The 21,748-nt window shown below is 49.9% G+C and overlaps 7 protein-coding genes across 7 annotated transcripts; 4 read left to right on the top strand and 3 right to left on the bottom strand.

Moving 5' to 3' along the window:
• Positions 1 to 804: 804 nt before the first annotated feature.
• Positions 805 to 4,214, bottom strand: ASPVEDRAFT_120606 (uncharacterized protein; the record flags this gene model as incomplete). The annotated part of the gene is made up of 6 exons (XM_040805806.1): positions 805 to 1,572; positions 1,622 to 1,911; positions 1,964 to 2,011; positions 2,067 to 3,055; positions 3,107 to 3,980; positions 4,064 to 4,214. The coding sequence occupies 6 exons, from the start codon at positions 4,212 to 4,214 to the stop codon at positions 805 to 807; spliced, it is 3,120 nt and encodes a 1,039-aa protein (XP_040661692.1).
• A 700-nt stretch (positions 4,215 to 4,914) lies between these two features.
• Positions 4,915 to 6,833, bottom strand: ASPVEDRAFT_122485 (putative UV radiation resistance protein (UVRAG); the record flags this gene model as incomplete). Its single annotated transcript, XM_040805989.1, has 2 exons — positions 4,915 to 6,690; positions 6,756 to 6,833. The coding sequence occupies 2 exons, from the start codon at positions 6,831 to 6,833 to the stop codon at positions 4,915 to 4,917; spliced, it is 1,854 nt and encodes a 617-aa protein (XP_040661691.1).
• A 392-nt stretch (positions 6,834 to 7,225) lies between these two features.
• ASPVEDRAFT_120830 (mitochondrial 54S ribosomal protein mL67) lies at positions 7,226 to 8,380 on the top strand (the record flags this gene model as incomplete). The annotated part of the gene is made up of 2 exons (XM_040805828.1): positions 7,226 to 7,516; positions 7,586 to 8,380. The coding sequence occupies 2 exons, from the start codon at positions 7,226 to 7,228 to the stop codon at positions 8,378 to 8,380; spliced, it is 1,086 nt and encodes a 361-aa protein (XP_040661690.1).
• A 712-nt stretch (positions 8,381 to 9,092) lies between these two features.
• On the bottom strand, positions 9,093 to 10,877 carry ptcG (type 2C protein phosphatase PTC1; the record flags this gene model as incomplete). Its single annotated transcript, XM_040805929.1, has 2 exons — positions 9,093 to 9,542; positions 9,603 to 10,877. 2 exons carry the CDS (start codon positions 10,875 to 10,877, stop codon positions 9,093 to 9,095), a joined length of 1,725 nt encoding a protein of 574 aa, XP_040661689.1.
• Positions 10,878 to 12,810: 1,933 nt separating this feature from the next.
• ASPVEDRAFT_48211 (uncharacterized protein) lies at positions 12,811 to 17,383 on the top strand (the record flags this gene model as incomplete). Its single annotated transcript, XM_040813966.1, has 5 exons — positions 12,811 to 12,925; positions 13,000 to 14,751; positions 14,810 to 15,048; positions 15,621 to 16,828; positions 16,879 to 17,383. 5 exons carry the CDS (start codon positions 12,811 to 12,813, stop codon positions 17,381 to 17,383), a joined length of 3,819 nt encoding a protein of 1,272 aa, XP_040661688.1.
• Positions 17,384 to 18,154: 771 nt separating this feature from the next.
• Positions 18,155 to 20,874, top strand: ASPVEDRAFT_22955 (beta-mannosidase; the record flags this gene model as incomplete). Its single annotated transcript, XM_040809511.1, has 4 exons — positions 18,155 to 19,245; positions 19,297 to 19,730; positions 19,786 to 20,021; positions 20,083 to 20,874. 4 exons carry the CDS (start codon positions 18,155 to 18,157, stop codon positions 20,872 to 20,874), a joined length of 2,553 nt encoding a protein of 850 aa, XP_040661687.1.
• Positions 20,875 to 21,353: 479 nt separating this feature from the next.
• ASPVEDRAFT_122429 (uncharacterized protein) lies at positions 21,354 to 21,605 on the top strand (the record flags this gene model as incomplete). Its single annotated transcript, XM_040805983.1, has 1 exon — positions 21,354 to 21,605. The coding sequence occupies one exon, from the start codon at positions 21,354 to 21,356 to the stop codon at positions 21,603 to 21,605; it is 252 nt and encodes an 83-aa protein (XP_040661686.1).
• Between the last annotated feature and the right edge of the window lie 143 nt (positions 21,606 to 21,748).

Below are 21,748 nucleotides of genomic sequence, written 5' to 3'. Positions count from 1 at the left end.
TCATCTTGATGTAATCTGAGTAGAAACGATAACGACGCTTTCGGATTCCAATTCCAGCGCATATGTCCGGGTTACCATCTATATGAGATTGACTGGTTTACCCGGCATCACTTTTGGCGCTTCTAGGAACTACCATTTCGAATACACTTGCACCCAATGCCCAAACTTATCATCACGGCTGTCATATCGTCTCAAACATGTCTAACAATGCACTTAGCGCAGCCCCTCCTGCTTCGGATATATAGTCCGTCAAGCGCAAAAGCGGTACAAGATTTGCCTCAGTCGCACCTTCCATAAATGATCATCTGCGCTGTTTTGATAGACAGGTGCGATGGATCATGTGTGGGCAGGACGGGTGGGGAGGTCCAACGGCCGGGTCGGGTACTGGTTGCTACTTCCTATTCTGGACTTCAACTGCTAATCAGTCCTTGTAAGGAAGGCACGCCTCAGGTCGTGAGTATTTCCTATCCGAAAATGACCCCAGGAGGTGCGGATGCTGCTACTACTATCTAGAAGTGGCAAGTAGGTGCAAAGTAGTGGACTAATGTCCTTTATGTTGGCGGGCCTGTTTACCTCTACAAACAAAACCATAAAACAAAATGCAGTGCAGTATTTCAGGCTAAACAAAAGCATTTCGCGTTTATTCATACAACTCATAATGTATAGACCATGTCAACGATATCAATAAACAGGAATAAACCGCCCACAGTATAGCCAGGTTAAAATCACACTATACAAGCTCGTACAATCATCGGCCTATTTTCAAAATAACTCGTCGTAGAAACACCAAGGCAGTCGAGTTGACTACGACTGCATAAACTGCGAAGACAGCCCTCCGCCTCCAGACTCAAGCCCCTCACCACTCCCGTCATACTGCTCGTTCAGCAAGACCTCAAGCATATCGAACTCTCCCACCATAGGCCCCGTGCCACCAAGTCCCTGATCCACGACCGCAGTCGAAGAATTGAAGAACTGGTCGAGCGGAAGTGCGAACCAGTCTGAAACTCCAGGTTGGTTCTGGTTCTCGGCCATGGACTGAGGCGGCACGACCGAGGGGACTGAACCGTCCATGTCACCTGAGGGCGTAGTGGTGCGGGGTTCGTAGAAGTTGTAATATACCGATGGTGGGGGAGGCATGAAGCTGACGTTGATGTTTGAAGAGTTGATGGGTTGTGCTGGGATGCCGGCAAGGGGGTCGTGAACTGAGGTTATGGGTGTTGTTGTTGCCGGCGGGTGAGTGTCTGGATACCCCAGGTTCTGGTTGTGCGTTGAAGAGTGTGCTGGCGTCCAGCTTTGGTTGTTTATGCCATCACGTCGGGCGATGGACGGTGACTCGGCCCGAGATGTTGGTGCAGACGTCCGGTCGTGGCTTTCGTTATCACCGCTCCGGTCTAAGGGGGCAAAGCGGAGGAAGCGTGTGCGGATATTTGTTGTTAAGAGCTCCACGAGGCGGGCAATGGCGTGACTTAGGTGGATGTCATCGACAACGCACGTTCGCAGTGCTTCAACGGTGCGGTCCTGAAGATCGAGGGATATGCGCACATCATCTTCTTTGGCACCCAGAGTGAAGGTCTGACAAGGTCAGTGTAAGGTACACATAATTGAGGACTTCGGCGCTTACTTTGAGAATGAATATCATCCCGGAGAGAAGCCGGAAGCAGGTTCGAACAGGGGCATGTTTCAAATGGTCTCCAGGAACAAGGTCCTCAAGCACTGTTGTCAGGATCTTGCGAGATGCATCGACCACCTCTTGAATAAAAGGTTCATTGACGCGGTATAATTCCATCAACACACTATATGACCCGCTGCCCGTTGCGGGGCCAGGTTTGTTATTAGCCTGTGCCGCCTCGTTTGACATTGTTGTCCACCGATCGACCACTGCTTGCAATGCTAAGGAGTTGACATATACCCCTTGAAAAACGTCAGTCTCTGTTGTAGTTTTAGGACACTATCGTAAACTCACGAGTATATTCATATTCAATCATCAAGATATGCCTCATTGCCGGGTGCACTAGAAATAATCAGTATTTTCTTGAAAAGAAAACAGAGTCCCACGGGTAACTCACATTCGGTGGAATCAATGGTTTGCCGCCACTCTCGAAGGAAGGGCTGAAATCGGTCAATCTGATCTCGATAGCGCCCACTCCGTATAAGTTCAGACGTCTGTTCATTAGACGCAAACAGGTACTGATTGGCTTTGTACATAATCTTAGATATGCCAAGCCAGCAATCATGCATCTTATCGATCTCGTTGGCCTTTGAGCCAGTCAATGGAGTTGGCTGGATATCATCCGACCACTGTGTCAGTGGGAGCATTGAAGGTATACCCAGGCGACCACTGCTTTGCGTAATATACACGAGGATGAGGCGACGAAGTCGACGTTTACGGGTTTGCTCGGCTATCGATTCAGTAGATAATTTCGCATCGCTCTTGTTGTCAAATACACCCAGCTCAAAGGCTAGCGCTTGCGCAGTACTGAGTAACATCCATGACATCCGATCTGACCGCCACGCTGGTTCCAGCCATGTCTGGAAGGCCAGTCTGCCCTCAGGTACGCCGCTGGAGCCTCGATTCGGGGCGTTTTCAAGATCATTTTCCAGGTCTTTGTCATGCAAGCCAGTGTGCACGTCAAGGTCAATTAGTGCATTCTCATCGTCACCCGGAGGGAAATGCAGATTGCGTGGGTGCCAATCCGTAAGAATCAACAGAGCTTCAATCGTACCCAAAGATCTCAGGTTTCCCTTGTGACTGATCTTGGCAGATGTTGTCGTTAAATAGGACCGAGGTTTGTTTATGCCGATGCCGTTCCCACCAAACTTCTCTTGGCCCCAGAACAAGCGCTCAATCATTCCCCGCAGATACGACCAAAGGCGGTCATGTATGTAAAAAGCTCGGGAGTGCGCGCCGTCTCCGCTCGGCTTCATATGTCTCGATGCAGCGGTCAAGATCGTTACCGCCAGGACCGGTTCATCAGTGAGGAGTGTACGATGTGTCGACGGATGTGAAAAGTCAGGGATGACGATTGGGCTCAGGGGTGCAAGATGCTCATAGTAACTAGGGCCATAGTCAGTAAAGAAGATGTTTAAATAGGGAATAGTGTCTTACTATGCAACGTAGGCCATTGACTCCTCAACCGAAAGCCAGCCAGCACGGACAAACCGTAGCCGAGACCATGCCTTGACAGCATCCAAATAACCCGAGTCTGAGGGATGTCCTGCAGAGCTCGTTCGGTCGCGAGTGTCCAAATGGGACTCCCCGGAAGCCAGCCCACTGCCCTGGAAGTAGTTTGTAGACTGCGCAGTTCCGGATCGATGTTGTCGTGAAAACGAACCGCCTGCGCTTCGTGGGGTTCCCGTCTGGGTCATGGTCGACATGGGTGAGGTGAACGACGAGCCTGACTGCCGCGTCGCAGCATACCGGTTCTCTAGGCTTTGGCGATTCAAGTCCTCAGTTCTTCCGGCAGCCTCCGACAAAAGATGCAAAGCATCATGGCTGTTACTGATTGCAGGTGATAGTAGCTCAACGGCGGTACGGTTCATCATGGGCTGGTTGCCCTCAAGGCTAAACCTTGGGACAGCTGACCTCTCCCCAACGGAATACACCGGGTGCCTTGTATTCCTTAAATCTGTGAACTGCGCCGTAGACGTAGACAAATTCGTACCGTGACCCTGACTACCGTTGCTCGGCTGTGGTAGATGGCCGTTCGAAGGGGATTTGTTAATCCACTTTGGCTGTGCTTGGCCGGGGGTGTCGAATGTAGGAAGCTCTGGCTGTGGAAAAGAAGAGGATCTCGCGCTGGGTGAAGGCTCGGCTTTGGACGCATTATCCCCGGTCATCATTCGCTTGTCACGGCGAAGAACATCATCGACATTGCTCTCCACGTCGGAAGTCTTGCGTTTGCGCCGGGTGGCGGAGAACTCGCAGCGCTTACTCTCACGTCGGCATCGTACACATGGTGGCGGGCGGGGGTTATCAACACCTAGAAAAAGAAGTCACAGTCAGTATCAACGTGTTGCACCTCGGGGGCGTACTAGCTGGGTTCCCCGCAGGACATGGACTCACTCCCAAGGTCACACTTGACTTTGCGCTTGCGACATGGATCGCAGGCCTGATAGCCACGACGATGTTGGATATTCGATGGGGACTGGGATCTGCGGGCAGACGTTTCGCGAGAATAAATGCCGTTATCCTGCTGCCCGTCGGGTGGTGCCATCATCACTAAAAAAGATCTGCCGAGACCAGGTCCAGATGGGGTGGATAGGAAAATGTCTGGGGTTTGCCGATGCAAAGCGACGACGACCGCCAGAAAGCGTAAAAGCGGTGGGGAAGTTGGAGTCGGGGAAGCGTCGTTTATCAGCCGCCGCCGGGGACTTTTCAACTTGCACGGTGAGACCAAAGAAGTACAGGTGACTCGGTCAGAAGAAATGTGAAGACTCGAGACTCGAAAGCCATTCCGAGACGGCCGTTGAATGAATGCGGGGTAGTGAAGAGAATCAATCCCCTTGCGTCGAGTGGCCGAGTGGGCGAGATATGAAGCGGAGAACCAGTGATCGTGACCTTGTTATCAATGGGAACTCCCAAGCACTCGGACCCCTGCTCTTTTAATTTGCGCACCTTATTAAAAGGTGTTCTTTTTTGGGCTCTTTGATTTGTGACCCCTTTTTCAGTTCATATTCAGAATCAAATAAATATATACGCTGTTCACCAGTCGTATCCTCCAGTTATGCGGGGTATTGGCCCAATGCTAAATACGTATGTACAGGTACTGGAGGAGCCTAAAATAATAATAATAATAATAATAGAGCCAACACGCCGCAGCCAAGTTTCAAATAATCGCTACACGCGGCCTCATTGCCCATCAGCGATACGAATATAAGCCAAGTAGCGCAGTTACATTCGGCGCGGTTGCCCCGTTAAGCCACCCCAAACGATGCCGAACTGCTTGGAGCGGAGGTAATCGGCTTCTTCCCCTTGTCTAGTGCCACCTCCCCATTCAATTTCGACATCGGGCTCGCGCCTCGTCGAGGAATGACGGTCTCGCCATAGATCGTGCTATCTTCACTGCCTCGGCGGGAAAGACTAGGTGTCAGGCGTCCTGGAAGCAATCCCCGGATTCCTCCAGCCTTTCTTGCGGGGATCTCCGACGACCGCGCTGTGAGAACATACAAAAGATATTTCAGATTTGGAAGGGTGTGACGAATGTCAAGCACCCGCAGTCCCTGCTTGTTAAGCAAAAACTCGATATCTTTGTTCAGTAGGAACACACCATACTCGAACCGGTATTGTACGTTGACTGGATGGAGAGGGTAAGTTCTCTGCGGGAGAGAGGTGGACACAAGGTCCTGTATCAACGAGTTTGACAGGTATGGTGTTATTGGGTATGGCACCGGTATCGAGAGATAAAAGGACAGCAAATAAACCAAATGTGCGGTATATCCAAGGGCTGCCGCCACCGCATCGCGATCAACGTCTGTGAAGTTTGAGTTGGGAAGGGCTATACCGGCAATAGTGAAGGCCAACGGCTTGTCGTGAATCGGTTCAATCGGGTATATGTCAAGGATGTCTTCGGAAATGCGCCGAATCTGGCCTTTTGTTTCTTCTGTATTTTGGTCCAACAACTTCGTGCTAGAACCCAGCTTCACTCTCGCGTCGGGAAGATGGCCACGCACCGTTTCCCGAGCAGATGTCCCACGCTCCATAGCTTCTTTTCTGGCCTTTATACTGGCAATTAGTTCTTCCTTTCGTTTGCTAGCCAGGCGGAATTGTTTGCGCTCGCCTGAAACTGCGTTTTTGGTGAGCGCGAGCTTGTCCCGAGCTCGGGACGCTTCGCTTGTTTTCTCAACGGCATGCTGGTTTTTCTCCAGAATTGTACTAATTTGAGATTCCAGTCTTTCTCTAGTTATTAAAGCATCCTGTATGCATTCGTCTAAGTTCGCAAGCCGCATCAGTGCGTCGTACGATGAGGTTGGCAGGGCCGCTGAATCGCTCGACTTGGAACTCGATGTAGAAAACGGCGCCCATACTGGCGGAATATCGGTCAAGTTTGTATATACGCCATCTGGGAAATGGAAAAGAATGGAATTCGAAGGCAGTGGTTGGTGGAAGTTGTCCAGCGATCGTCCCAAAAACTGGAGGGATTGTAAATGTAGTTGTAATTCCACGAGCACCATATAATCATCCATTGTCGCTGTTTTCACCCATAATCTCAGCGTAAGGTGATCTAAACGCGAGAATAGTGGACCACAAAAATTGAGATCAAAAGCACGGAAGTTAGGATTCATCGCATCCTCCACGACCTCGCTCACGTACACTGGCTCATCGATGCCATCGCAATGGATCGAGAACCAAGTGTTTGCCATCCGACTACGTGTAATGTCCTCCAGTTTCACCTGCCTCATTTGTGGGTTTGAGTCACTCCATGGTAGGGTACTTTTTCGGCGCGTCTGTCGCAAAGGGAGTCGCGGTTCAGGACGGACAATCTGGTCGCCAGATGCGGGGGAGGACTTCAAGTTTGTGAATGAACGTGAGTGATGTAAAGACCGTCCAGCATCTTGAGCAAGAATTTTAGATGGCGTCTCCAGGGAGTTTGGAATATCCTCATCATCGATCGTCTTCCCTCGAACCCTGCTTGGGGGGTCAATAACAAGGTTGCGTACGGACACGCCTTGTAGATGCCGAAGCTTTCGACTCTATCGCGCGATTTAATTAGCATTCTAGTAGACTCTAAAGAGACTCGATACAACGAGAAACCCACCGATGGATAGATAAAGGGTCTGTCGCGGCGATTGCCCATATCGTCATTGATCAGCCCATCGGAGGTGTTGGCTGCCATTGCGAGCCGTCAAGGGAGCCTAAAAGGGCCTGATCGTGTGTTCATCCAGTCGCCATATAAGGGAAGCAACTTCACAAACAATAGAGGTGTCGAAGATAGTGTAATTGTAAAGAAGGAACTTATACTCGAGGTCGACGTTGAGGTTCAATGACCTCCAACTCCACTTGGACAGCTCCCGGCTTGGTAGTCGAGGCGGTTTCCCCCGTTTGGACTCCGCCGCCGAAAAATTGATGATCCGCCCTTCACCTTACAACTCTCTGCCCAACAAGCCACTTCTCCAATCGCCCAATCCCATCGATGCCTGCATTGCGATAGAGTATCTCGTGCTCTAATTATCGACCGACCGATTTCCACCCACCATACGCGAGGCGCAGACCCGCGTTCTGGCCACAATGGCCTCGCAACCAGTCCAGAAGAAGACCCTCAAGGGGACCTTCGAAAAGATCCTAGACCCGACCAAGATGGGTACCTGGAATATCGTCCGTCGTCCACCTATTGAGAACAAAAGTATCATCCAAGGAAAGCCCCGGGAGCAAAATTCGAATGCCTTCAAGGCACATCAAGTGAAAGAGGGTGTGCGGTTACGGAAAGCTCTGAATGCCTTAACACACGGCAAAAACATCTTTGTCTACCATAATATTAGAACGAACCAGGTGGTTTACTCGCTGACAAGATACCTGGAGGTTAGTGATATCATTCTGGGGAGATTATAGTTCTAATCTTTGCTGACGCTGTTTTTTCTTCATTGACAGAAAAACAACGTCCTTCGCCAGCTAGTATACCACGGCAAGAAAACTATTCCCGCAACGCTCCGAAAGGACATGTGGGTTCCCTACTTTTCCGTTCACTTCAATGATTCCAAGGTTGGCCTGCGCGCATTCCATCTTCTCCGCGAATTCTCCCTGCAGCGCCAGCTCGCTCCGCCGCGAGAGATGGTCACGATCACAGAAGAATTCCTGAACCAAAAGCGACCGCGAAGCCCGGAAGAGGCCAAGGAATTTGATGAGAAATATGGTGACAAAATCGGCTGGTTGATGGAGAAGAAGGACCGAGCCCGCGCTGTCATGGACCAAAAGGCTACCAGCGTCGCCGATATCTCCGCCGTCTTGGCTATCCAGGAGGAGGAAATCAATGACGGATTTGCTGATGGCAAGAGAGGTTATTTGACCCGCGGTGCAAGAAGACGTCGTCGGGACGCTCGCAAGAAGGAAGAGGCGAAGGCAAACCAAAATGCTGAACGGATTGCCAAACTAGAAGCCACTTTAAGTTCGGACCAGGTCACATACAAAATCCAGGAAACCCAGGACGCCGACACTAAGTCTAAATCTGCTGAAGGCGCTGAAGGCAGGTCGGCAGAGGACCCTGTGAAGATTCTCTGGACTGATATTCACAACGCTCGATACGCCGAGAATTGGCCGACGCGAGTCCTACATGGTGAATTGGACCTCACCCGCGGCCATGTGATGCCAGGACAAAAGCCACTCTACCATGGTATTGAAGTACTTGCGGATAAAGCCTTCACGGAGAAGGAACCCGCTTCATCCTGAGCATTCTAACTCAGCTGACCTTTGTATTTAAATGCCCTCCATGTGCATTATTTTTCCTTTATACTTTGTTGTCGGAGATATTGCTGGCCTCGCCTTGTATTTTTAGAACTCAGACTCCCTGTTCGGCCTGGGAGTGATTGGCGTTTAGAAGACAGAAAATGATAGTATATTGTAAACCATTTTAAATGACCTTCCCTACAAACCATTGTAGCAAAGAAGTCTTCATCATCTTTGTATATCCAAATTGCCAATCAAATTCGCTCCATGATATCAAAATATAAATACACGGAGGGGCACTTGCGACGCAGCCAGGCCCTCATCCCCAGCATTGAGCGGGAAATCACAGAGTTTGGCTAGCCAGAAAGTGCGCCGGAACAAAAATTGAAAAGACAAGGCTTGGGCAGGGGCTGTATGGCAGAAAATGGTGCAAGATGGGGCATCTGCATGACCAAAATCTAATGTACAGGCCTGGTGACGACAACTGAGGAGTTATTGCAGTTCGCGATCAACGCCAATAGCTAAGCCACAGAAAGAAGGAAAGGATAGATGGGCAAGGGGGATATGAGATAAGACGAGAAGCAACAAAAAGAAAGAAGAAAAACAAGGGCGAATAGAAACAGAAATGAATAAGATTTCAATTGTAGATATAGCCTCAAACCTTGCTTCTATTTCTTCTTTAAATGGTCTCGATATCTTCAGTTGCAGATGTCACTTATTGATTGTCGTTTGCATCGCGCTTCTTTGGCTCATTGAGTGCTCTCGCCGGGGCGTTTGGCGAGACAGACAATTGCGATTCGGGCTCATCACCCGATAACCTTTCTAGCTTCTCTTCCCCCTCTTCATGTACCTTCTTGAGTGTTTCTGACTCGTCTGTTATCCCAGTACTAGCCATGCTCTTTCTGGCACCTTCGACGATCTTATCGGCCTCGCTTATACCACGCTTGTGATCGGCCACGTTTTGGCCGTCTACAGAAGCAGGGTCAACTGTCCGGCTGGCAACATCGCGGTGGCGGTCTGCGTTGAGGCGAATCACCATACAAGACAGGTTGTCAGTACTGAACCGCGCGAGGGCATGATCAACCAAAATCTTGGACGCCTCCTGGGCATCAGATATATTGCGAACTAAATCAACGGCTTCTTGGTCACTGCACACGTCCCAAAGCTGCAAAGCTTTTATTAGCACTGGTTATGGATTTTTGGGAATGATGTCTCGTTAACTCACCCCATCGCAAGCCAAAATGATGAACTCATCAAGGTCTGGCTGGATGACAGTCTCCGTCGTGTAAGGATGCCCAGTAACAAGGTCTTTGATATATGCGTCGCCCAGAGCTCTAGTCACCGCAAGAACTCCGTTGACGCGGTTATTCAAGATCAAGCCACCCGCGTTCGCGATTCTTCGCCCTTCGTTCTCGTCACTGCCTTTGTGATCATAAGACAGACGAAGGGCTTTGCCGTTTCTACATAAAATAACACGAGCATCACCAACATTGGCGGTATACAGCACACGCTGGCGAATGGCCTTTTCTCGTAGCTTAGGAGGCACGGCGGCAACTGGGGTGGCAGCTGCTTCCTGCGTGGGCGTATCATCGGCTTCCGAATTGGCTTCGCCCTTAGCAGCTACCGCTGCTGCGGGTCCGATAGCAGACGAGCCGGTTACTGAATGTGATGTGGGAACTCTATCCTCCCATCTGAGCAGTGAAACAACTGCAGTGCAACCGCTGTTTTTCACGGGTAGTTTTTCTAGCTGCTGGTCAACAGCAGTAAATGTCTGATCGAGAAGCTCGGGAACGGGTGCACTGAGATTCTTGCGCATTACATCCTCCAAAATCAAATGCAACTTTTTCCCACACCATTGCGCAGCAAAAGTACCTGCATGGCCATCAAAAATTGCAAAATACCCATTGTCCGTTTCGACGACCGGGGCCGGCTCTCCGGTCTTTGGCGAGGTATCTCCGGGGTTACAACTTGGATCAGAATCATCGATCTGCGCGGACGGTACAGCGTTCCCAAGAAAATTGTAAAGATAGGCATGCGTATCTTCCATAGTCCGGCGACATTTTTTATTCCGATCCTCCGTAACACCGACTCTGAAAGATGACCTAGGAGTTGGTAAAGATTCGCCCGCAGAATTGTTCAATGAACCTTGTGGAACATTAAGCGCCGGGTCCATATTTCCGTATTTGTGGATGGAAGAAGACTCCTGAATAGTGTAGTTGAAGGAACTGTCTGTTCGCGGACTATTAAGGCTCAGGGAGTTCTTTGCGTTGGCGAAGAATGTCGCCGCCTTTGAGACGGTGCTGCTTCGGCGCTTCTTGTCGCCACCAGGGCTTTGTTCCTCACTTGCTCTGCGTGCAAAAAATCCACTTGGAGGGGAGGATTTTTTCTGAGATTCGTTGGGATCCTCGGTCTGGATACTTAATGAAGGGGTATTGATGGCACCGGAGCGGGCAACAGTGTCTGATTTATCTTTGGGTGGGCTCGAGGAGCCACTGAACATCCTGTTCAGCAACCCACCCTGACCAGAAAAACTTCTCCTCTTATTTCCTGCCAGCTTGAATAACTTCTGATTTCAGCCCCGCAAGTACGGTACGGTTTCTAGGGGACGGCGGGTGAGCAGCGGAGGCGGCGATAGATATATGCGAACGGCACGGTTGACGTAGCGCGAAGAAAGGCGGCGGAGCCGGAGTAGTGGCGCTGGAAATGAAAGGGAGAGGGTTAGTAACTAGATCTATGGAGTGACAGCTGTTGAAGCCGTGGGGGTGAATGGGTGGGCGGCCATTCTGAAGCCTCAGATGACGCTCAATCAGCAATGTCGTCGGGCAATACTTGCTGCCAGAACAGCACGAATTCAGGCTTCATCTCAGAGAAGCCCGACAACAATAACTAATAAACATCAAGCACGAGTTTCAAATGGGTCGCCGCATGTTTCTCTATCCAACCTGGCCTAGACAAGCGGGTTTGTTTGTCCCGGGCGCGGAGAGCTGAGCCCACCCCGCTGCGCGCCGTCCATCGAGATTCACAAACCAAACTGGCGGAGCTGGAAGGATTAAAGGCACTCACGGAGGCACTAGATACGAGAGAGTTTACTCTCTGGACCGAGGAAAGCTATAGCGGCCCGAATTGTCGGAAGGGAGGAGGACTGATGAAGGTGGAGGAGGGATCGATGGATATTTATTAATAGTAGTCTCACACGCATAGGTCAATGCAGCGAAAGGTGAATTTGCCCAGAATGAAATGGATGCCAGCGGACTTCCAATCATCACCGGCAGAGTCGGACTTAAGGATAAACGTGACCATGAACGGGTGGAGCACCCCAACTGTCGAATTTCTTGTCGCTGGTCGTTGAAGGCCAGGGTTTAGGGAGGACTTTTGATACACGATCGAACTATGGGGTTTCTGCCAGATTTCGATGACAGCTACCTAACGTCTTGCCCGATCCATCCCCTCATACAACTCGGTTAGGAATTCGCCCCAACGTGGCATGGGGGATGGCGTCAGAGCAATGGGGGCATCAGTTGCATTAGGCATAGCGTGGGTAATGATGGGTCTCTTCCCGGCCAGATATCTGCATAGCCCAACCTAACTACCTTGTAAATACGACCCTCTGTCGGTGCCTAGACCTACATGATGGGAGGCTACAGTCTTCCACCAGGGGCATGCTCCCACATATTCGAGGCCTGGACTGGGGTATGCAAGCCGATGCCTAATCAGGCAAAGCAAGGACCATTCTCACACGTGACTGATGACGTACGGGATGACTAACATTATCTAGCTTCCTAGAACAGAAGGAAGCCTCTGCCCAGCATGGCAAGAGCGATCAACTGCTGGCGAGTATCGGACTCCATCCTTGAATTAATATGTCGGTGAACTACCGAATAATTGAGTGCGTAGTACCGTTCCTGGAAGTTATAATCGGGTTTATATTCACGACATCATTTATTTTCGTCAATTGAGGCTGTTCGATGGTGGCTTAAACTATTGTTCAGCGCAAAAATATATACTTTGCGGGTGTCCAACACATATTCATTAGTGTTCATTTTTCATTTCCTTTTTTTTTTTGGCCAAATGACCAAGTCGGATATTAGGAATCATACGGCCACTACTCGTAAACAGGCGAGACAAAATGGTCCAGTTGAACGTTTTATACTCGCAAAGTTTGAATTACAACCAACGTCAGAGGAGAACCTCTCGAGCAACAACCATGCAGCGTTTATCGATAAGGATAAATACCACCCCACGTGACGTTGTAGCCAGAGCTTTGAGGAGGAGCCCACGGAAGGGTTGACAACTTCCGTTGGCATCACTATCCCGAGCGCAGCGTTATTATCAGCTTTTTTTTACGTTCCTTCTGAATAAAATTTCTCTGACTCCTTATTATGGGCTCTTCCCGGCCGCCGGCTTGATATCTCAGTCTAGAAGAGCTCGCAACCATGGCCTCTGAATTCATCGGCTACAATGTGCTGGTGACCCTTCGCGCACCCCCAGGCGCTACTGTCCAGGGGGTGGTTGCGGATGTCATCGGTCAACGCTTGATGCTTCAAAATGGTATGTCTGTTGCTATTTTTTTTTTTTTTTTGGCGTATTGCATTCTGTACAATTCTAACGAGGTGACCATTTAGTTTCTTTGTCATGGATCGGTTACCCAGTCCCGGCGTATTCCATCGAAGCCCCAGATATTGCAGATCTGTCCTTGAAACCATCCGATAGACCTGGAGCGCAAGCCGCGACTACACCGCAAGTAACCAGGAATGTGGCGCCCCCGATATCGAGAAACCAAACACAGCAACAGTTTGTGGACCCGGCGATTCTAAGTTTCTCAAAACCTTCGAATGAGGTTCATTCGAGCGCGCAACTTCAATCGAACTTGATAGATGGCCCTGCCGCCCGACAATATCCTGCGCCGCAGAGCGCATCTCACCACATATCCCACGCAACACCAGCTACCCTCAACGAGCCGTTCAGTAACCTAGAGCTGAATGTGAGCAGTATTCCAACTCCGCAAGTGGAGCCGGAGAAGGAGCTACAGGGCCCCTCTCTCCACGCGGCTGAAGAGCCCCCGATTCATGCCGCTAGTCGTCATGGTACGGTTCGTGGTCGTCGCGGAGGAAAACAGAAGGCGCAGAATGTCTATAATGAGCACAATGGGGCCCTTAATACGAACCCAAAGACCAAGGGGTGGCGCCAGACAGCTTTTGTCGAACCTTCTAGCCCAAGCATGATGAACTCCCCGCAGCCGTATAAGGAGAGAGGGGCACTCAATAATAAACGGCGGAAGAAGAAAACCAAAGGCTATACGGAAGAAACAAATGGATGGGCAACTGAGGAGGCAACAGATATCCAGGAACTGGGCGAATTTGATTTCGCAAGTAATCTTTCCAAATTCGACAAGAGACGGGTGTTTGAGGAGATCAGGAACGATGACACAACTGCCGATGAAGCACGACTTGTTAGCTTCAACAAAAGGGTTCCAAAGCCCGGAACCAACGGAGGCCGTAACTTACACTGGACGGAAAATGTTCTCGACGATAGTCCGGAGGAGGAGAGTGATAATGGAGCCACCGACCATGAACCGAGCGATGCGAAACTCAGCAGCGGGACCTTTTCTGGACGCGACGTATCAAGGCTGTCGGTGCGTGGCCGAGCGTCACGGAAAGGAAGCGGAATCCTTGGACAACCGCTGATTCCAGCACAGATCAATACCGTCGGGCGCCATCAGTTGAGCGGCTCTCGAACAAATAGCCCGCTTCCTACAAAATCACACGTTTCAGCGTCGCCAATTACCGGGCCTAGCGTGTCGAACGCCACATTACGACTTGCGACTACGAACCGAAGCTGTCCGACTGTCAGCCCTCTACAAATTCTCGAAGTTGAGCAGCTAGCGATTGGCGAAGTGGGCCTGACCGAGGATATGATCACTGAAAATGCTGGAAGGAGTATTGCGGAGGCCGCTGTCGGCCTTCTAAATAGCGATGCAGCTGCACCTACCATCTTGGCTCTCGTTGGAAACCATAGGACTGGAGCAAGGGCCATTTCTTCTGCTCGCCATCTGCGGAATCGTGGTCACCGTGTAACGGTGTGTATGCTAGGAATCGAGCAAGAAGTCGAATTGCTTGAGAGCTGCCGTAAGCAGGTTGAGATCTTCAAGAAGATGGGCGGCCGCTTCCTGAAATGGGAAGAACTCTCTCCAAGACTCTCAACTTCTGAATTCGAACCTGATTTGATTTTGGACGCACTATTTGGTATTCATCTCACCTTCAACGACTTGCGAACGGATGACCAAGCGACTGCGTTCCAGATGATTTCTTGGGTTAATCGCAGCGAACTTGATACGTTATCTGTTGATGTCCCTTCCGGCATATCCGCTACTACTGGTAAGCATCTCGTTATCTATCAATTGTGAACAATTTATCTAACTTTCGGAATCTACAGGAGAAGTGACGTTTGTCGAGAGTGGGCAACTGCGTGTCGATTCGAAATCGATTGTCTGTCTTGGAGCGCCGAAGACTGGGCTAGTCAATGCTCTGCTAGCTGGAGAAGGATCTTCTTGGAACCTCTCTGTTGCGGACATTGGAATTCCTCAGATAGCCTGGCGAAAGTTTGGCACTCGTCGACGACATGGTATTGATTTCGGAAACCGATGGATTGTATCTCTACGATTCCAACCCTCCGTTGTTTGAAAGGCGATTGGCTTTGAACAACAATATAACGATTATAAGTAGAACGAATAAGGCATTGAGGCGTTCTGGTAGAGAAAACTGGAACACAACCGTGATTTTATCTTTAGCGTTGCAAATAGTCTATCTCTTGATCAGGAACTGTATAGCTTTATCTTAGGTATACCATACCTCACTCACACATAAATAGGTACCAATATCAACTTCCTGTCCACTACACAGTTTATTTAATTTCATAAGGTTGTCGGATCTCATATTGCAGCTCATGCGTGCCTAAGGCAGACATTACATCCCGTAGGTACAATCTAACTTAAAAAAGGTTAGCTTCTGTCTTCGAAAACTACATCATTTCAAGGTTCGCGACCCCGACAAAGAAAGACCCTGTCCGGCTCACAGTATAATTGTCGTCAAAATGGGCAAAGGTCAGTATAATCACACCCTGTTTATGATCCAGAATCTAACGCGACTCTCCTCCAGGCACTGATAAGCTCTACGTACGATGAATTCCCCGGTTTTCGTCCCTTATCGTTGAAGAAGATTTCCACTGATCGCGATGATATTCATAGATCACACATTCGGAATGGGCCTCGGACGAAGCATATTCAGCCAGCGCTGGCGCTGGCGTTGGCAGGGCTAGACTTGGAGCTGACGGAGCGTCTTTCAGGCGCCTACCATTCAAATTCTGCTCGCTGTCGCTGCAACCCTTTGAGCACCCCGTCTGTACGCAGTCCGGCACGATTTTCGACCTCACAAACATCCTACCCTGGATTAAAAAGCACGGAACGAACCCCGTCGACGGAACGCCGCTCAAGGGCTCGGATCTGATTAAGTTGACGATCGCGAAGAACGATGCCGATGAATATATTGATCCCGTCACGTACAAGGTTCTTACGGATAACACTCATGTTGTCGCATTGCGGAATACCGGGAATGTGTATGCGTGGGATACGGTTGAGCGGTTGAATATTAAGGGGAAGATGTGGCGGGATCTTATGACAGATGAGGAATTTAGCCGGAAGGATATAATTACATTGCAGGATCCGCAGAATATTGAGTCTAGGAACTTGAGCTCCTTCAATTATATCAAGGAAGGGGAGACTGGGCTATCTGATGAGCAATTGCGAGAGAGGGAAGATCCGGCTCGGAATGTGAATGCGAATGCGCTGGGAAGTTCTGCGAAGATCTTAAAGGCAAGGGAGGCAGTGGCTAAGGCTCGGGAAGAAAGAGCCCAGCGCTCTGGGACTACAGCCGCGAGTGCGGCGCTGGCGAAAACCGGTGCTCCGGCAAAGTCCTTACAGAAAACCGCGTCCAACCAAAGTGGGAAGCCTGTACCCTACAATGCCGCAAAATACACGACTGGACTGGCGGCTGCGTCGTTTACTAGCACAGGAATGACGCCTCACACGTCGGCCGAGTTAGCACTGTTGTCGGATGAAGATTACATGTTGAAGAGAGGTCGGGTGAAGCAGAAGGGATACGCTCGGATATCAACTACGTCTGGCGACGTCAATCTGGAATTACACACGGAATATGCACCTAAGGCAGTCTGGAACTTTATCAAATTGGCGAAGAAAGGTTACTACAAGGATGTGACTTTCCACCGCAATATCAAGGGATTCATGATCCAGGGAGGTGACCCCACGGGTACTGGACGGGGCGGCGAGAGTGTCTGGGGAAAATACTTCAACGACGAGTTTGAGGGCCCTCTTAAACATGATTCCAGGGGCACACTCAGTATGGCAAACAAGGGGAAGAACACGAACAGCAGTCAATTGTAAGTTCGGCTACTATCAGTAGACTGAAGATATTTACTAACATTCCCAGCTTCATCGCCTATCGTGCTCTGCCTCATTTGAACCTCAAGCACACAATTTTCGGCCATGTGATTGACGACCCAACGCCTTCATCACCGACACTCAACAAACTCGAGGCTCACCCCGTCAATGCGACAACTAACAAGCCAACACCTGACGTCCGTATCATCGACGTTACAATTTTCGTGGATCCATTTGAAGAATTTTTGAAGCAGAAGCAGATAGAACAATCTGCAGAAAAGGGTGAAGGCAAGACCGCCGAAGACGAAGAACAAAATAGCCGTCGCGCGGAAGACGACCAGGTCACTTGGACTGGAAAGCGAGTGCGCGGGCCTGGAGCGGCTAAGGACGAGGGTTCCGCTGGGGTCGGGAAGTATCTCAAAGCAGCCTTGACTGAGAGGGCCGGCCAGGATGAGGACGAGATTGTGGAATTTGTGGACGACGAGCCAGCGCCAGAGCCGGCGCGGAAGAAGTTCAAGGGAGGCGGATTTGGTGATTTCAGTTCTTGGGATTAGAAATGCTACACGACTTTCATTTCAATCTGGCTTGCTGGTCGTCAAAATGGGACTGAGGTTGGCGTTCACGGAGGTCATCAATATTGTGGCCCAATGCCAGTCTGAAGGCGTCTAGTTCGATGGACCAGCATTTTCAGCCCTTCCGCCGTATATGCACCGAGTCCGTCAAACAACTAGGAGAAATGGTTGTTAAAGCCGCTGGGTCTATTGGAGGCATGAATGCTCTCACAGATCCTCGACTGAATGCGTTGCTATCGAAGCATAATGGTTCCTTGACTTTACCACTACAAGATCAAAGATCCATGATTTCTAGGAGGCTACTTCTAGCAGTACACTGTGCCGTCAGAGACTGGATATTAGTGAACCAAACAAGACGATGATAAAAAGAATATCATGCGGGGAAGAGCCAAACTGATACGAATAGTATGGGAGTGTCGATCTAGGGAAGAAATTTGAGTTACAGGGGTTAATAACACAGTGGCTACAATTCAACGGAGCATTTGCCCCCAAGTATAAATATCCAAGTAGATTATAAAGCGTTTTCATTTCCCGACAAGCTTAATTATTACGGCGTTTCACGGTCGACTCTATTCTCCATGACCGGGGAGTCTCCCCGTCGACTGCAGATTGGAGTAGGCTGGGCTCATAGTCCGAGTACCCCCTCAATAAAATGACGTGGTGAGCATCTGGCACAATGCATGATGCAGGGTGCTTAAAAAAGACCATTGCCCATGCCTGGCGGGCTCTTGCAATACAGTACGCGCCTCAAACATGTCAGAATCATTCCAATCCATAGCCCTAGAGCGAGGCTGGACATTCAGGGACGCAGAAGATGGACCAGTGCTCCCGGTATCCAAAGTCCCCACAGTTGTCCACCAAGACCTCCTCGACAACGAGATCATACCAGATCCCTTCGTGGGCCTCAATGAGCAGGAGTTCGAATGGGTCGGTCATCGGGACTGGATCTACCGGACTACCTTTTCAACTCCGGAGAAGCACTCTCAAGGAAAGAGATGCAGTCTTCTCTTTGAGGGCCTGGACACGTTTGCGACAGTTAGACTGAACGACACTGTGATCCTTGAATCTGATAATATGTTCATCCCGTATCAGGTTGACGTGACGGACGTTGTAATCTGGTCAGAGACTGAATCGAACCAGAACATACTAGAGATCCTGTTTGAATCTCCCATTCGAAGAGGCCGTGAAGTGGTGAACAGCCACCCCGAGCATAGGTATATCGCGCATCAGACCGAGGTAGGGCGTCTTGGGGCCCGGAAGGCTGCATATCACTGGGGATGGGACTGGGGTCCAATTCTGATTACTTCTGGGCCATGGCGACCTATCCGGCTGGAGACTTATGCTGATAAGATTGAAGACTTGTGGATGCAGAGCGTTGTTTCTGAGGATCTGGGATCCTGTTCTGGGACGCTCCATGTCCGGACTGCAGGGAGGAGCGCGGAACGGATTCAGTTCCAATTGAGAGCGCACGAGGAGATTGTCTTCAGCTCTGAGACTACAGTTGGGGAGAGTGGAATGGGGGAGGTGAAATTCAAGCTTGACAAGCCTGCTTTGTGGCATCCCCATGGGTATGGGCAACAAAAGAGATATGAGCTGCACGCGGAGCTGTCCAAGGGAGATACCATAGTGCATGAAGTATCGAAGAAGGTCGGATTCCGTCGTGTTGAGCTGGTGCAGGATAAAGATGACCATGGCCAGTCGTTTTACTTCCGCGTGAACAACATTGATATCTTCGCGAGTGGATCGTGCTGGATTCCTGGAGAGAGCTTCTTGCCTCGATTGACAGAGGTAAAATATCAGGACTGGTTGAAACTGATGGTCGAGGGGAACCAGAACATGGTCCGGTATGTTATTCACGCTCTATCTAAGTAAATTGGTCTCTGATGAGCTGGTAGCATCTGGGGAGGAGGCATCTTTGAGCCAGAGATATTCTACGAAACATGCGACGAGCTCGGGATCATGGTATGGCAGGACTTCCTTTTTGCCTGCGCCTCATACCCTACATACCCCGAGTATCTTGCATCAGTCGAGGATGAAGCTCGAGCCAACATGAGACTCCTCCGTCACCATCCCTCCATCATCATATACGCTGGGAACAACGAAGACTACCAGATCCAGCAAACATACAATTTAACGTACGACTACGATAATGACAAGAACCCTGAGTCATGGCTGAAATCTTCTTTCCCTGCCCGATATATCTATGAATACCTCCTGCCAAAGGTAGTAGAAGAAGAATGCCCGGGGCTTCCCTACCATCCAAGCAGTCCATGGGGAGGTGGAAAGCATACGACTGACCCGACAATTGGGGATATCCACCAGTGGGATGGTACGCCGTTCCTGCATTCGTTACATGTTTCCTGCAAATTTACTGACTATTACAGTCTGGCACGGAACTATGCAGCCATACCAGAACCTCCCCTCGATGGGTGGTCGATTCATCAGCGAATTCGGCATGGAAGCATACCCCCATATGCACACAATCGATGCCTTCATCGATAAACCTGCGGAGAAATACCATCAGTCACTGACAATGGACTTCCGTAATAAAGCTCGGGACCACGAACGCCGACTGGGGTCTTATATCCTGCAAAACTTCAAGGTCAAAGAAGACTTCAAGGTACAACGAGCCCACTATTCTGAACCAGCTGTTATTGAACGAAGAAAGCTAACACTGGTAGTCATACCTCCACCTCTCCCAACTCACCCAATCTGAAACCATGGCCTTCGCGTACAAAAGCTGGCGCCGTGAATGGGACCACGCCCAGAACCGTCGCTGCGGTGGCATTCTCGTATGGCAACTAAATGATTGCTGGCCGACCATCTCCTGGGCTGTTGTCGACTACTTCCTTATCAAGAAGCCTGCGTTTTATGCCATTGCACGGGCATCCCAGTCCCTCGCAATTGGCGTCTCGCGTACATACCACGAATGGGTCTCCGGACACGCTCGACCACCTAGCTCCTCGCGTTTCGATGTCTGGGTTTCCAGTAGTATAGTGGAGCCCGTGTCCGTCTCTGTTGAAGTACGATATGTATCAATTGCCACTGGGGAAGATATTAAGCCTCGTTCCTCCTTTGATGATATCCAAATCCGTCCGAATGGGTCAACCGACGTCCTTAGCGATACCATAGATTATACTCAAGACCCAACCATCCAGCCAATTGTTATATCCGCAAAGCTACTCGCCAAAGGTAAAATCATAAGCCAAGACATAGATTGGCCACAACCACTCAAATACCTTGATTTGAGAGACCGAGGCGTGAAGGTGGAATACCTCGCCTCCGAGTCTACGATTAGAGTTACAGCTGCAAAGCCGACCAAGGGACTTGTGTTTGAAGAGAGGCCGGGGCTTTGGTTTAGTGACAATGGTTTTGATGTTGTACCGGGAGAGGACAAGGTTATTGCTGTAAAGGGGATTAACGGTCAAGAAGGGATTCCGTATTGGACTTATTTGGAGGACGATAGGGCGTGAATTGACACAGAGGAGGATTGGGAGAAGATACCAGTCATCTTGAAATTCGAAACGCGTTCTACTCATCTTCACGAACTTATTTGACTATTTCGTGGTGGTTCAGGCGGGTCTTTTAGCGGCTGTCCCATGAATATTGAATGTGATGGTATTCCAAAGGCCAGCTATGTGAGATATGGAAAGTATAAACTCGACTAAACTCCACTATACAAAGGACATCGTGAAGCCAAAATCCAGACAGGATATTGTTAGCTTTCTCATTGTTGTACTTTGTATACACTCCCTGCTCATAGAATGTAGTCTAGACTACCTCAGCCATTTATTGACCATGACATCCCGAACCTACGTACGGAGGTCATGGTGGTATCACTGCACCGATGCTAAGAGCGAGGAAAACCGCTTCACACAGGCCGAAACCTCCAATTCTCGATAGCAACAACCCCCGTATTCGATAAACGCGAATCTTCACAACATCAGCCAAAATGCCCAAGGGTCCCATTTCCTCACCACCTCTGCAGCCCAAGAAAGCCCACAGCATCGTGGACGACGACGCCCCCATCGACGACTACGAGAACGCCGTTCACGAGTGCGAGAACGAGAATGAGAATGTCCACATGCTGGCCGATGAGCCAAATATTGCTGCTGCGCGGAGGGCAAATAAGCCTGGTCCGACCAACCCAAATCAGGAAAAGGGAGGGACTGGGTCGCAGAATCGGTTGAAGTCGAGACATTGAGTTTAGCCATTGGGATATTTCCGTATAAGACGTAATGTTTGGGTGCGTGGTTCTGGATGGGATTTGTTGTTTTAGTTCTGTATTATAGGAGGGGTCTAAGCACCACCACCATAAACGAAAGAGGATATCTTCTCATGTGACTT

The sequence above is a fragment of the Aspergillus versicolor genome, assembly GCF_001890125.1.
Source record: "Aspergillus versicolor CBS 583.65 unplaced genomic scaffold ASPVEscaffold_1, whole genome shotgun sequence".
Taxonomy (NCBI): Eukaryota; Fungi; Ascomycota; class Eurotiomycetes; order Eurotiales; family Aspergillaceae; genus Aspergillus; species Aspergillus versicolor.
The sequence above is the reverse complement of the archived record's forward strand: the minus strand, read 5'-3'. Positions and strand labels throughout refer to the sequence as shown.